Below are 12,555 nucleotides of genomic sequence, written 5' to 3'. Positions count from 1 at the left end.
TATACTGCTGTCATCGTGATTTGTCAAATATCCCAAATTACATAGACTAATAAACAAATCAGGATACTCACTTGGGCCTGACTCGTTAACCCTACTTTTAGGCCCAAAGTTAAATCCGAAGGCCCAAACAAAAAGTAATAGTAAACGCGTTAACGTTCTCAAAAGTCAAACTAAACCACTCATCACTCATCAGAACCACAAGACACAAAAAAAAAAACACAATCTCTCTGTCTTCGAACTAGATCGATGTCTGATCACGATCTCTCTCCAGAGATCAACTTCTGGGGAGACACACCAGAGCAAGACTACTTCACTCTCAAAGGCATCACCGGCTCCAAATCCTACTTCACATCCCCTCGAGGCCTCAACCTCTTCACCCGCTCGTGGCTCCCCTCCTCCTCCTCCTCCTCTCCGCCACGTGGCATCATCTTCATGGTCCACGGCTACGGCAACGACATCAGCTGGACGTTCCAGTCCACCGCCATCTTCCTCGCCCAAAACGGCTTCGCCTGCTTCGCTCTCGACATCGAAGGCCACGGCAGATCCGACGGCGTCCGCGCCTACGTCCCCTCCGTGGACCTCGTCGTCCACGACCTCATTTCTTTCTTGGATTCGATCAAGAAACAACCAAAGTATCAAACCTCCCCTCGGTTCCTCTTCGGAGAATCGATGGGAGGAGCTATCTCTCTCCTGATCCACTTCCTAGATCCGGTAGCCTTCGACGGAGCCGTTCTCGTCGCTCCGATGTGTAAAATCTCCGACAAGGTGAGGCCTAAGTGGCCGATCGATCGGATCCTGATCACGATCTCTAGTCTCGTTCCGACATGGGCCATTGTTCCGACGGAGGATCTGTTGGAGAAGTGCATCAAGGTGGAGGAGAAGAAGCCCATCGCGAAGAGGAATCCGATGAGGTACGGTGGGAAGCCGAGGCTGGGGACGGTGATGGAGCTGCTTAGGGTTACGGATTACTTGGGGAAGAAGCTAAAAGATGTGAGCGTTCCTTTCCTTGTGCTGCACGGGAGCGCGGACGTTGTGACGGATCCTGAGGTGAGTAGAGAGTTGTATGAGAGTGCGAAGAGTGAGGACAAGACGTTGAAGATTTATGATGGGATGATGCATTCGATGTTGTTCGGTGAGACTGATGAGAATATTGAGATTGTTCGTGGGGATATTGTTGGTTGGTTGAATAATAGATGTGGTGGAGACAGAACATAGGATTGTCTGATTCTCTGTGTTTATTTGATGATTTTTAATGTTGTGTATAGTATTCATATTTTATCAAGAAACGATGTGTTATGGGTTAAGTGGCTAGATATTGATATACAGATCAATCACATTGTTCTTGCATATATTTTTCTTGATAATGGTTAGTTCTCTAGTTCAATAGTTTTCTTCTGGTTACCACAAAAGTTGTCTTCTTTGTTTATTTTGTACACTGTTCTTTAATGTACTTCCTAAGCTTCTTTCTTGCTTATCTATCTATCACCTGGAATTTTTATGTTCCAAAGAATTTGGCAATTTTTATAATAGAAGTGCTTGTGAGTCAATGGTGTTTTTTTTTATAGGAAAGGGTTATTTTGAGTCAATGGTGTTTCGCTTATGGATTCAAAATATACTAGATTTTAACCCGCACATCCGTGCGGGTAACATTTCATTTATAAATATAAAATTTTATATTATTCTGTATATAATAATTTATGATAATATATTGTTGTCATTTTAAAAATAACTAAACAGATGATATATAGTTCTAAATATTAAAATTTACCATATGTTAACAATTTTATTTTTTGTAAAAATTATTACATAATTTATTAATATTAATCATTTTAAAAGGTGAATGATATTTTAGTCAATTTAAATGGTGAATAATATTTTATTTATTTATCTTACTGAAGTTTTTTTCAAAATATATTGGTTTACCAATTCAACATAATTTTAATATGTTTGCAAAAAAACATAATTTTAATATGTAATTCATTAATTACTTCTATTTTAATATAATGTAGAATATACTTATAAAATTTATAAAATTAGCAAAAAAGTTCATTATTTTGTTTATAATAAAAATTTAATTAAAATTAATTTATAATAATATTATACTACTAATTTCGAAATTAATCAGTGCATTAATTAAAAGAATATTTAAATTTAAAAAAATATTTTGTTAGATTTTTTTCTCAACAGATTTTGTTATTCCTAAAACTAAAATTTAAATTTATAGTTAAAATAGATTTGTTAATATCCTTATAATTATTTAGAAATGTTATACATTAAATAAACTAATGTAAACAATAAAAAAAATTATTTGAATATATGGACCTAGACTTCTAGTATGACTATTTTGTAATAGATAAAAATGGTACTTCTCTTTTAATAGAGAAGATTAGTTGATAAACATAAATTCAAACTTGAAGTGATTTCAAATACGAATCTTAACTATTTTTTTAAAAAAGATCTTTGACTAATTATAGTATTATTTAGTCATATCTAACTTCAAAATGGTCAAAGAAATACTAATTAATTACGATCTTTGCAAGGTACGTTTTGAACGTTAGAACTTACTTACACAAAGATTGCCCCCAAAAAATGTGGTCATGGTTTGAATAACAATATTTTCAAAGTGTTCAACAAAGTAATTACGGTTTCTACATTGGAATTTGCACATTGATTTACGATATCAAATGTTGCCAAACTAAATCGATTTTAAGAAGCTTGACTCGAACTTAAAACAGCCAACGCTTTCAATCTTTTGCAGTACACAAACAAAATATACTATTCAAGTTTTTAGAAAAATTATTTTTAGCTAAGTTTGATGGAAAATGACAAAAAGGAGAGAGAGAGGTAGACACTGAAACAAATGTGGACTGCTTCAAAACTGTAAACGAATGAGAGAAAAGGAGATAACTTGTCAAAATTTGACAGAAACAATGTAAATCAAAGTGATCTTGCTGGAGAATCTCTGAGGAGCTTCTTCTCCATCGTCAAAGTTCAAAGCGTAACTCCATGGATCATACTGAAACATAGTCTGTTTCTGCTTCTTCTTGGTCTTCTTCACCGCCTGCTTCACCCTCCGAAACATCTTCTTCACAGCCTCCATACTCATTTTTATCAGAATGTTGAAATAAACCTTTTCTAGGTTGTGAAGCTTTAAAAGGGTCTTTTGAAAATGGATTAAAGTTTCAATCTTTTGGGTTTTTTAGCAGAACAAAAAGAAAGAGAATTTAGAGAAAAAAAAAAGAAAGTGTTCAGATTTTTGGGGGTAGTTGAATTGAATCCGTGCGAAGAATTTACATTGGGCTTCACGAGAAAGAGATATAACAGAAGAAGAAGAAACTTTGGGCAGAGTGCTTACTCTGTTTTTTTCTTTAACTGTTTGGTCTTTGTCTCCTACTATCTCAGCGAATCAAAATATTTTTTTTTTTTCCTTTAATTTTCAACTTTTGATATTTCAAAACAATAAAATAAAGAAATAGTTTGAGTCAAAATAATAAAAACTGGATATTTTACTTTTATTCATTGAGATTTTGAATTAAATGAATGAGGTTATCACAAATAAAATCAGATATATTGAAATTTTGTTTGTTGTTGAGATTTTAGTTTTTTCTAGCTTGACTAAGATTATTAAGATGTACTTTCAAATTATTTTGTTTATTTAGATGATCACGTATTTTGTGGGTGATTAGTAATGTTGTACATTTTTTGGATATACTTTTTTTTTTGGTCAAAGGATATACTATTAAATAGGTTTGTTGTTAAGTTTACAACATTTGAATAATTTTGGAGCTTACAAGATTTTTTGGTTAAGAGTTTTCCAGCAACCAACCTCATCTAAACGTCTGAGCCGGACCACGAAAACGATTATACATGATGTATTTAGATTTGGGATTGTAATGAGTTTCGGCTTTGCTCTTAAAATGACTTATCATTGATTGTGCTACACCATACATGGTTTACTACATAATGATTTTTTATTTTTGGAAAAATGTTTTTATGTGTTTTGAATTTAGTCAAAAAATGGTAATACATTTTTAAAATAAATATTGAAGATTAAGTTATAGATATGGTTATCGAGTGCAACTAACTACTCATTCCCTTATATAAACACTTGTTATCAAGTTGTCAAAGAAAAACACTTGTTATCATCTTAAAAAATCAACACATATTCAAGATAATATACTGTCCTAAATTCATATTGGACAGCGAAGATGCATGACTAGATGTGTAACATATTAAAGCTATAGATGCTCTCATATAACACTTTTTCATTAAACTTACATTATTGTAGTAAACAAACATCACTATTCTCTTTGTAATTCTCAAGAAAGCTGTGTAATAAAAAGGACAACATGTGTGTCCCCCAAACAATTTTAAACAATTTCTAGTAAAAATCCTAAAACTTTAACATTCTCGCACATGAACCCCACTTGCTCTCTCTTCTTCTTCTACTTCTTCGCCTCACTTCTCACTCTGTTCCACACTTTAACTAACTCACAACACTACGGCCAAACTAACTTTCAATATCAGTAATGAGAGAGCTTGGGCGGTTGAAGACGAGCACAAACCATCAACCATGGCCGCCCATTGGAGCACCGATGAATCTCCGGCGAGAAGAACCATGTAAATCTCGATTCGACGACGACTCAGTTAACGCCGTCTCCTTTGGTTTCGTAGCTACAGCCATTCTCATCTCAATGTTCCTCGTCATGGCTATCTTCGAGAAACTCATTCGAACTACAACTACTAACCCAGATTCCTCTTCTGGTCGGATCCTTTCGGGTATGGATTCTCGGGTCGGGTTGAGTGGCTCAGCAGCATCTAAGCTCGGTTACCAATCTCCAAAGGCAAGTACTTTAAAGTCGTAAACACAGATTCCTTACTTTGTCGTATTCTTGTCTGCTTTTAAAGTGTTGACATTAGTTTGACTAATCTGAAATCGGATAAAAGCTTCAGCGTCTTTATGATGTTTTCTTTCTAAGTTTGTGTTTAATCTAGACAAAAGGTAAAGTCTTTTGATTAATTATTCTAAAAAAAAGTTACATTTATAATCTGAGGGTTTGTGTTTCATTTGATGTGAACACGTTCATGCAAAAAAATTAGAAGAATAAAACATCATAGGGTTTTGACTCTATGTACTATTTTGAGTACTGAAAGTGACCCAACAATGCACATGCTTCACTCACACATGCATACACTATTTGAGTATATATGTATATATGGTGTCATGGTGATGCATTCATTGATTTCTTTTGTCACACTTTGAATCTCCTTTTTTTTTCTCGTCTTCTTCATAATGGCGTAAGGAGACAAGAAATTAAGTGTAATAAAGTTTTGTTTGTTGGAGCCTGGAGGTTAGATTCGTTTGTAAAGGAAAATGAGGTATAACGTCTAAGTCTAAAACCATGTGCGACTGACATGTCCTAGGAACACAAATGGCCCCCACAAGCTTTCTTGAAACCTAACATTCCTCCTATGCTAGAGAGTTTAATTATGTTCTTGAGGGTCTAATACTTTCATTGAGATTCCATAGTACTCCTGACTCTATTCTTAAGAAAACAGACTCAGAAGTCAGAAAGCTCGAATTGTCTTATATCAATGAGATCTCAATCTATATGTGAACTTGAATGAAATTATAGAGAAGTGGGTAATTAACACTTTAAAGAGATTGTTCTTCATTGACATATTCTTGTGGTAATAGTTTCCTGTTATCTCATCTCTTTTGGTACTAAACACTAGCTTTAACATAGCTCAGTTTGCCCAAAAAAAAAAAAAAAGCTCAGAAACGGCGATTGGATCCCATTTTGTGTTTTGAGAAATGAGTTTACGCTTGAATTAGTCCTTCCCTGATGATTATTATGCATGGTCATGGGCCAAAACCATGTGATGAAAGACTAATTCATTGGAATTAATGATTGATTTTCTTGTTAGATATACTCGTTTTGATAAAGACTCATTCATTGGCATTAATGATTGGTTTTTACATGGTCATGGACCAAAACCATGTGATGAAAGACTGGATAGAAGAATTCAGAAACATGAGAGGACACATAAATGTAAAGTTAAGACAAGTGTGTTTGCTCTTTTCTTCCTCTTTAACTTGAGCTGCTGTTGGGGAACAATGACATATGTTTTTAGATCTGTCATTGTCTTCTCTCCACTCAATTCCCTCTCATTTACTTATGTTTTGTTGGCTCATTGAACATATTCTTTTCAAGAATCTTTGCTTCTTTTGTCTGTTTGATATTAGTTGTAGTTTTCTGGTTTGCTTTTTCTTAAGTTGGTGAATGGCTGATTCTCTGATGTATCGATATGCAGATGACTGTTTACGCGAACGGTGTATCAGTATTGATGCCAGGAGATGATATCCCTACTTTCATTGCTCATCCAGTTCCGGTGCCTCGTCCTCCACAACACATATCACAGTCTCAGCATCAACATAGCTCATCAAGAGATTCCTCCAACTCAAACTCCATTCAAGAATGTTGAAAGACTGTTTTCTTTATCATGTATATATCACCCATTGGCCTAATAAACATTCCAGCAACCACATTGAGTGGAGTTGCGTTTGGCATCGAATGTTTTTTTATTTTCTCCCGATGATCTCACTACATTGATTGGGTTCATGGAGATTATTTATGCGTATTTTGTGTACATATATCATTAATATTTTAAAAAAACTGGTTTACGTATATTCAAGACTTCAACTTGGGTTGCATTGATACACAAAACATTTGTTGGTAATATGCAACTATATTTATAGCTAAAACAAAGCCAAAAATATGCATATGCAAAGTCAAAACTCACAATCAACAGCTAGAACGATCTCTCTGAGCTGATCAATTGCTATGTATGATGTCATTGTTTCATCATTGTTTGGTAGCAAATAGAGGGAGACGTTGAGTTTATTGCCTTAGTTTGCTTGACGGGGTAAACGATATATGTTAATACCGTTGCATATTGAAACTCTTCCACTTTTGGCTATTTCAATCTCTTTTATCTTTACCTAAGGAATGCAATGAGACTTAAAGTATTTAATTAACGTCATGCATGACTTATTTTACAAAATCACTTGTCAACCACCTATATATCAATAAGACAAACTTGCTAACTTTATTCTTCTATATTTGGTAATATAAACTGTAACGTTTTACCGCTATTGCCGTTTTGAGATGTCTTCAAACTTTTTCCTTTTGCTAAAGTTTTAGTTCACGTAACATAACTAGATGGTAATTTTCATTGGCTATGTATTTGATACAACGTAATACCATGAAATGAACTCATATGGTAAACCTATAAACAATAGAGGCCTAACAACATACTGAGATTCACTGACAAAGTGACAAGTACGGCCTGGTTAAATTGTATTCATGTTCTGTGTTCTTGGGACAACACAAAGGCAGTCTGGTGAGTTTTCTGATCTTAAAAGTTCTTTTGTTTTTGTTGCGAAACTAGTCTTAGGGGGTTGTCTTTGATTGTGTATCAGAAAGAATATGGAACATGGTTTACCGTCTACGACCAAACCATCACTTGTTAAGAAAAGAAACAACGCTCAAGATGTGGTAAGCTTTGGTTTCTCTTTATAGCACCTCCTCAATTGTGTTTGGGTTTATTATACTGTTTCAACAACATAATGCTTTGAGTCTTGCAGAGTAAATCCTGGTGGAGAATAAAGCCCTTCTTGGCTCTCATATGTACAGCACTTTTGATCTTTTGGTATAAGACCACACATATTCAATTCGAAGATACAGATGTAATGTTGTAACCTATCGTTTTGATCTCTTTGAATGTGGTGACTTGATTATTTCATAAGTAAACTCTCTTCTTTTTTTCTATCTATCCTTCAGCTAGAAGAATCAGATTATCCCATTGACATGGCTAAGGTAACATGTTGATATCCTAAATTCCTAAGTAATCTTATTTTCTAGTTTAATGTAAAGTTAAGTTATGGACTGTATCCAGGAATCAGAACCAGTCGATCAGAAATTAAAAGGCTTGCCCCGTGGTATCATACAGCCTAGATCAGACCTCGAACTAAAGCCTCTCTGGTCTAGTAGTATTTTGAGTTCAAAGGTTAGTTGCATCAAGAAGCATTGCATATATAACTAAACATCTCTGCAGCTAGAATAATTTCTAAAATGTGTTGTTGCAGCTAGAATAATTTCTAAAATGTGTTGTGATTTCTAAACACAGGGTGTAGAAATGGCTACCCGTAACTTGTTGGCCATACCCGTAGGAATTAAGCAAAAGAGTAACGTTGACGCTATTGTAAAGAAGGTATTGCAAATTTTTTTTGCTTAGGTTACAGAGGTTTCCTTTTAATGTGAAGCTCTTGGGTCTCTCAGTTTCTTCCAGCGAATTTCACGGTTGTTCTGTTCCACTACGATGGTAATATGGATCAATGGTTGGATCTGGAGTGGAGTTCAAAGGCAATACACATAGTTGCACAGGACCAGACTAAATGGTTATTTTTTTTCTTGAAGATAATATCACAGAGATGATGTTTTGTTTTAATGTTCAATTAAGTAACATTGTGTTTATATGATATTCCTCTCTTGATTTTTAGGTGGTTCGCGAAAAGATTTCTCCATCCTGATGTTGTATCAATTTATGATTATATATTTATTTGGGATGAGGATCTTGGAGTAGAGAATTTCTCACCAGAGAGGTAAACTTCCTACAGTTATCATGAGCGTGAAGGAACTGAGTGTGACAGAATTTTTCTTCAGTTATTTGGAGATAGTTAAATCAGAGGGACTGGAGATATCTCAACCGGCTTTGGACTCAAACTCTAGTGGAATCCACCACAAAATCACAGTCCGTTCTAGTACAGAGATATTTCATAGGTTCATATTATTCATTTTAGGAGAGTTTTTTGTTTGTTTTCATACTTTAGTACTTTTTTTACAACATGATGCCAAAAAACACAGGAGAGTTTACATCAGTAAAGGCAATAGAAAGTGTTCTAACGCAAGCGTAGATCCTCCTTGCACAGGGTAATGGTTTAGTAGGCGATAAATAATTCGTGTGAATGGTATACATAATTGATATTGTACTTTGTTTTGTAGATTTGTTGAAGGAATGGCTCCGGTGTTTTCAAGAGCTGCTTGGTTTTGCACTTGGAATCTTATACAGGTAAATTTTCACCTGCGGTTAGTAATTATTTCACTTGAGTTCATTTTTGTTTTGGCTTTTGTAGAATGATTTGGTTCATGGATGGGGAATGGATATGAAACTAGGATATTGTGCACAGGTGCTCTTATTTTTTCTTTACAAATCGTGATTCTCATTCAAGATTTTGTTAACTTATTCTATATCTTGCTGAAAAAAAAATCTAGTTCTTTTGAAACCTTGAAATATATAGTCTGAAACATTCTTACTGAACTTAACATTATGGTTGCCCCATCAAAAACTTATATTACACTAGCCAATTCTGTCACATTTTCTTCTTTCTATTCACAAAATTACGTGTCATTCAGAAATTTTCATTTGTCTTCAACTGTGAGCACGGTTTTGACCGTTTTAGGGAGATAGAACGAAGAATGTGGGCATCGTGGATAGTGAGTATATATTTCATCAAGGCATTCAAACTTTAGGTGAAAGTGGACACTCTGAGTCTGAGAAGAAGGTATGAATGTATGATCCCAAGATGAAAGAACTTTCTATATAACGTTGTTTCTCTGATACCGCAGCTCATTACTTCAAAGCACACACTTCCCATTCTTTTGGCCTCTAACTAAAAAATAGCTCACACCTTTATGGTTCTTTTTTGTTGATATTTTCAAGAGACATGGCCATAATTCGAGAACCTCGGTGAGTAAATCTCCATCAGATTCTTCTTAGGTATGTTGTCGGTTGCAAATAGTAGGAGAAGAGATAGCATCATAGTGTTTGTATGGTTTCGATGAAACAAAATAGATAAGGAGGCAATCGACATGGGAACTTCAAACATTTGAAGAAAGATGGAACAAAGCGGTGGAACAAGACAAGAACTGGATCAAGAGTAATAACAGAAGATTAAGGCACAAGAGAACTCAAGAGACAGCAACACCAGCATGAACACACATATAGCATAAGAAAGATGATTAATACACGTAGCAATTGCTTCCAAAGCATAGATGTTGACAATATTGTATTTAAAAAAAAAACAATAATGACAAAAGTTAGATACTGATCAGAAAATACAAGTAAAGTATAATTCCAAGGTGTTGTAAAAAGGTAAAAAGTAAAAACAAATACTGTCCGTGGTGACGCTGTAAACAATAACGTGATTTGAAATCACCATCTCTCCTTTAGCCCCTGGTTCACTGGTTGTAATGTGTAAATCTCCTTGAGCCCCTGATCACTAGCAGTAAAGTAAAATATCATGTATATTTTGGGCTTGTTCAATTTTTCAGATAAGTTTTTTAAGGGACACCTTATATCTTTTAGGACTTTAATATTTACTTTTTTTTTTTTGAAACACAACTTTCATTAAAACTTAACTTCAAGGACTACAAAGGAAAGAGGGAATTAGACATCCTCTTGAAGACAAATCATAAACTAAAATGGAAAATGATATCAAACCGGATAAGTCTCCATATGAAGTTGACAGCGAATTCAAAACAAAGTCTGAATGCGTCGAAGAAGCTACAACAAAGTCGGATAGCTGAGAAATAGTCACAAGTGACGTTGAAGGACAACCCTCACCAACGAGAAAAACCGAAGTAGTCTCGATTGCACTTTCTGGCCCCGTACAGACCGCTACGCAAAGTAACAAACCGGTGAGTAAGTTGAAACAAGGACTCAGCAGAGAATCCGAGAGAGCATCTCCGTTCATAGAAGGGAGGCATAGTTGTGAAAAACTCTCTTCGTTTGAAGGGAGGCATATTAGTCATGACTTTAATATTTACTTATATACAAAAAATTAGTTTAATAAACTTTGCATTATTGCCCGGCTGTTCTTAACCATAGGATGACTCATGACTGTAGTGTGTATCAGTGTATATATTCCCCCATTTCCATTTTCCCTCAATTATTATTTTTTATTTTTTTGAAGGCGTGTTACCTTATTTTTCTCACGTGAATTTTGTTGTTAGTCTGCAAATTATTAAGAAACATTTCATTTATCTGACTTTCGGTGAATACCTAAAAGATGTAAGCTTTTTGTGTTTTAGGCACGTGAATTTGGTGCAAAATGGAATGGAATATCTATTAGATTATTATTATTAATCATCATGGAGCACTTTAAGACTGTCAGAATATTTTGTCGCTTTTTAGATGACCAATCCAACCTTATGATATAACTTATCCTTAGTGGGATTACAAGTTGGTGTCCACTTTTAAATAAAGCTACTTACTTTTCTTCATAACTAATTATTGATTCTAAGCTTGCAGACATTGATGCAATGCACCTGGATAGAGTCTATCTATTGTGCATTTTTAGATTACAACCATGGTTTACCAACTCTCAAAGCAATCAAAAGATCATTATCTTCATTAGTCATTACTAACCAATTTATAAATTAACTAATAAGAATTAATTGATAATGAAAATCCTTGTATCAAAACAAAAAATAACCAATAATAAAACTAAAATGATATTTAGTATACCAAACTATAACAATTTAAGTTTTGGTAACATGAATAAACAAATAAATAGTTATCCAAATTTATTTTAGTATTTTAGTCTTAAAATATAAAAATTTAAAATAACACGATAAATTCATTGTTAGTAAAATATACCTTAAGAGTAAAGTATTAGAATTCTGGAGAACCGTAATCTGATCAACAAAACCCCTATTAAACAAAATCGAATAAGATCGAGATAATTAATAAAATAAATTAAAGTAAGATCTTAATCTAATCCAAGGGGGGGCGGCGAGGGGCAAAACGTTCAAGCAGATAGTTAATAATAAATTGATCAAAGTTGTAATATTAGCCAAACCCAAGGTTAGTTTGGAGAACACTTTAACGTTTATATAAAGACCTATTGATCCTCTTGTGGTTGTAACTTGCAACAAATCAAACATTCTTGTTCTTCAGTTTAGTCATTTCTTCTTCTCTCTAGACTTTCCTAAAGACTTTTACTCACTTTTTTCTTCACAGACTTTCCAGAAGACTTTTGACCTTTGATTGACTTCGATAAGCAGAAAATGGAAGGAAGAGGAAAAGTCAGCATGATCAACGGCGGAAATGGAACTAGGAGAGATGCCAGAGAACAAGGTGGCCGTCCGATTCCAAAGAGAGGGCAAGTCAAAGTTGGGATCTTGCTTGGCTTTGCTAATTCTTTTGCTTCTATCTTTGGCTCCACGAAAAACTTCCTTGGATCCTAAACTGCTGCTTCTCATATTAAATATTTTTGTTGATTTCTTCAGAATTATTATGTAGTTTATTAGAGTGAAATCTCATATTAAAGAGTGGTGATCTTGTTTAGTCTCTAGGTTGTTGATTTTCTTTTCGTTTTATCTTTTTGTTTTGTACAAATCCAATGTAGTGTCACGAGTCACTTGATCAATAGTAGTAGTGGTACTATGTTTTTCTCTTTTAGATTTCTTATTTATTTTGAACATGTCGTCA

The 12,555-nt window shown here is 34.3% G+C and overlaps 3 protein-coding genes across 6 annotated transcripts; all 3 read left to right on the top strand.

Annotated features, from left to right (window-relative positions):
• The first annotated feature begins 170 nt into the window (after positions 1–170).
• LOC106362132 (caffeoylshikimate esterase-like) lies at positions 171–1,347 on the top strand. Its single transcript, XM_013801965.3, has one exon. The coding sequence runs from the start codon at positions 247–249 to the stop codon at positions 1,213–1,215; it is 969 nt and encodes a 322-aa protein (XP_013657419.2). The 5' UTR covers positions 171–246; the 3' UTR covers positions 1,216–1,347.
• Positions 1,348–4,278: 2,931 nt separating this feature from the next.
• Positions 4,279–7,404, top strand: LOC106360219. The gene is made up of 2 exons (XM_013799804.3): positions 4,279–4,844; positions 6,316–7,404. Exons 1-2 carry the CDS (start codon positions 4,530–4,532, stop codon positions 6,484–6,486), a joined length of 486 nt encoding a protein of 161 aa, XP_013655258.2. The 5' UTR covers positions 4,279–4,529; the 3' UTR covers positions 6,487–7,404.
• LOC106360220 lies at positions 7,266–12,520 on the top strand. 4 transcript variants are annotated; one of them, XM_013799805.3, is made up of 15 exons: positions 7,266–7,404; positions 7,484–7,559; positions 7,649–7,750; positions 7,845–7,880; positions 7,960–8,070; positions 8,191–8,274; positions 8,343–8,461; positions 8,564–8,665; positions 8,727–8,843; positions 8,928–8,993; positions 9,066–9,132; positions 9,197–9,250; positions 9,524–9,625; positions 9,784–9,810; positions 9,916–12,520. In XM_013799805.3, the coding sequence occupies exons 2-15, from the start codon at positions 7,491–7,493 to the stop codon at positions 10,054–10,056; spliced, it is 1,197 nt and encodes a 398-aa protein (XP_013655259.2). In that variant the 5' UTR covers positions 7,266–7,404; positions 7,484–7,490; the 3' UTR covers positions 10,057–12,520. The 4 variants fall into 4 exon arrangements, 3 of the variants coding, with proteins under 3 accessions (XP_013655259.2, XP_022546518.2, XP_013655260.2); XM_022690797.2 differs by having other exon boundaries at positions 9,784–9,840; positions 9,916–10,086; XM_013799806.3 differs by lacking the exon at positions 9,197–9,250.
• The last annotated feature ends 35 nt before the right edge of the window (positions 12,521–12,555 follow it).

The sequence above is a fragment of the Brassica napus genome, chromosome A8, assembly GCF_020379485.1.
Source record: "Brassica napus cultivar Da-Ae chromosome A8, Da-Ae, whole genome shotgun sequence".
Taxonomy (NCBI): Eukaryota; Viridiplantae; Streptophyta; class Magnoliopsida; order Brassicales; family Brassicaceae; genus Brassica; species Brassica napus.
The sequence above is the reverse complement of the archived record's forward strand: the minus strand, read 5'-3'. Positions and strand labels throughout refer to the sequence as shown.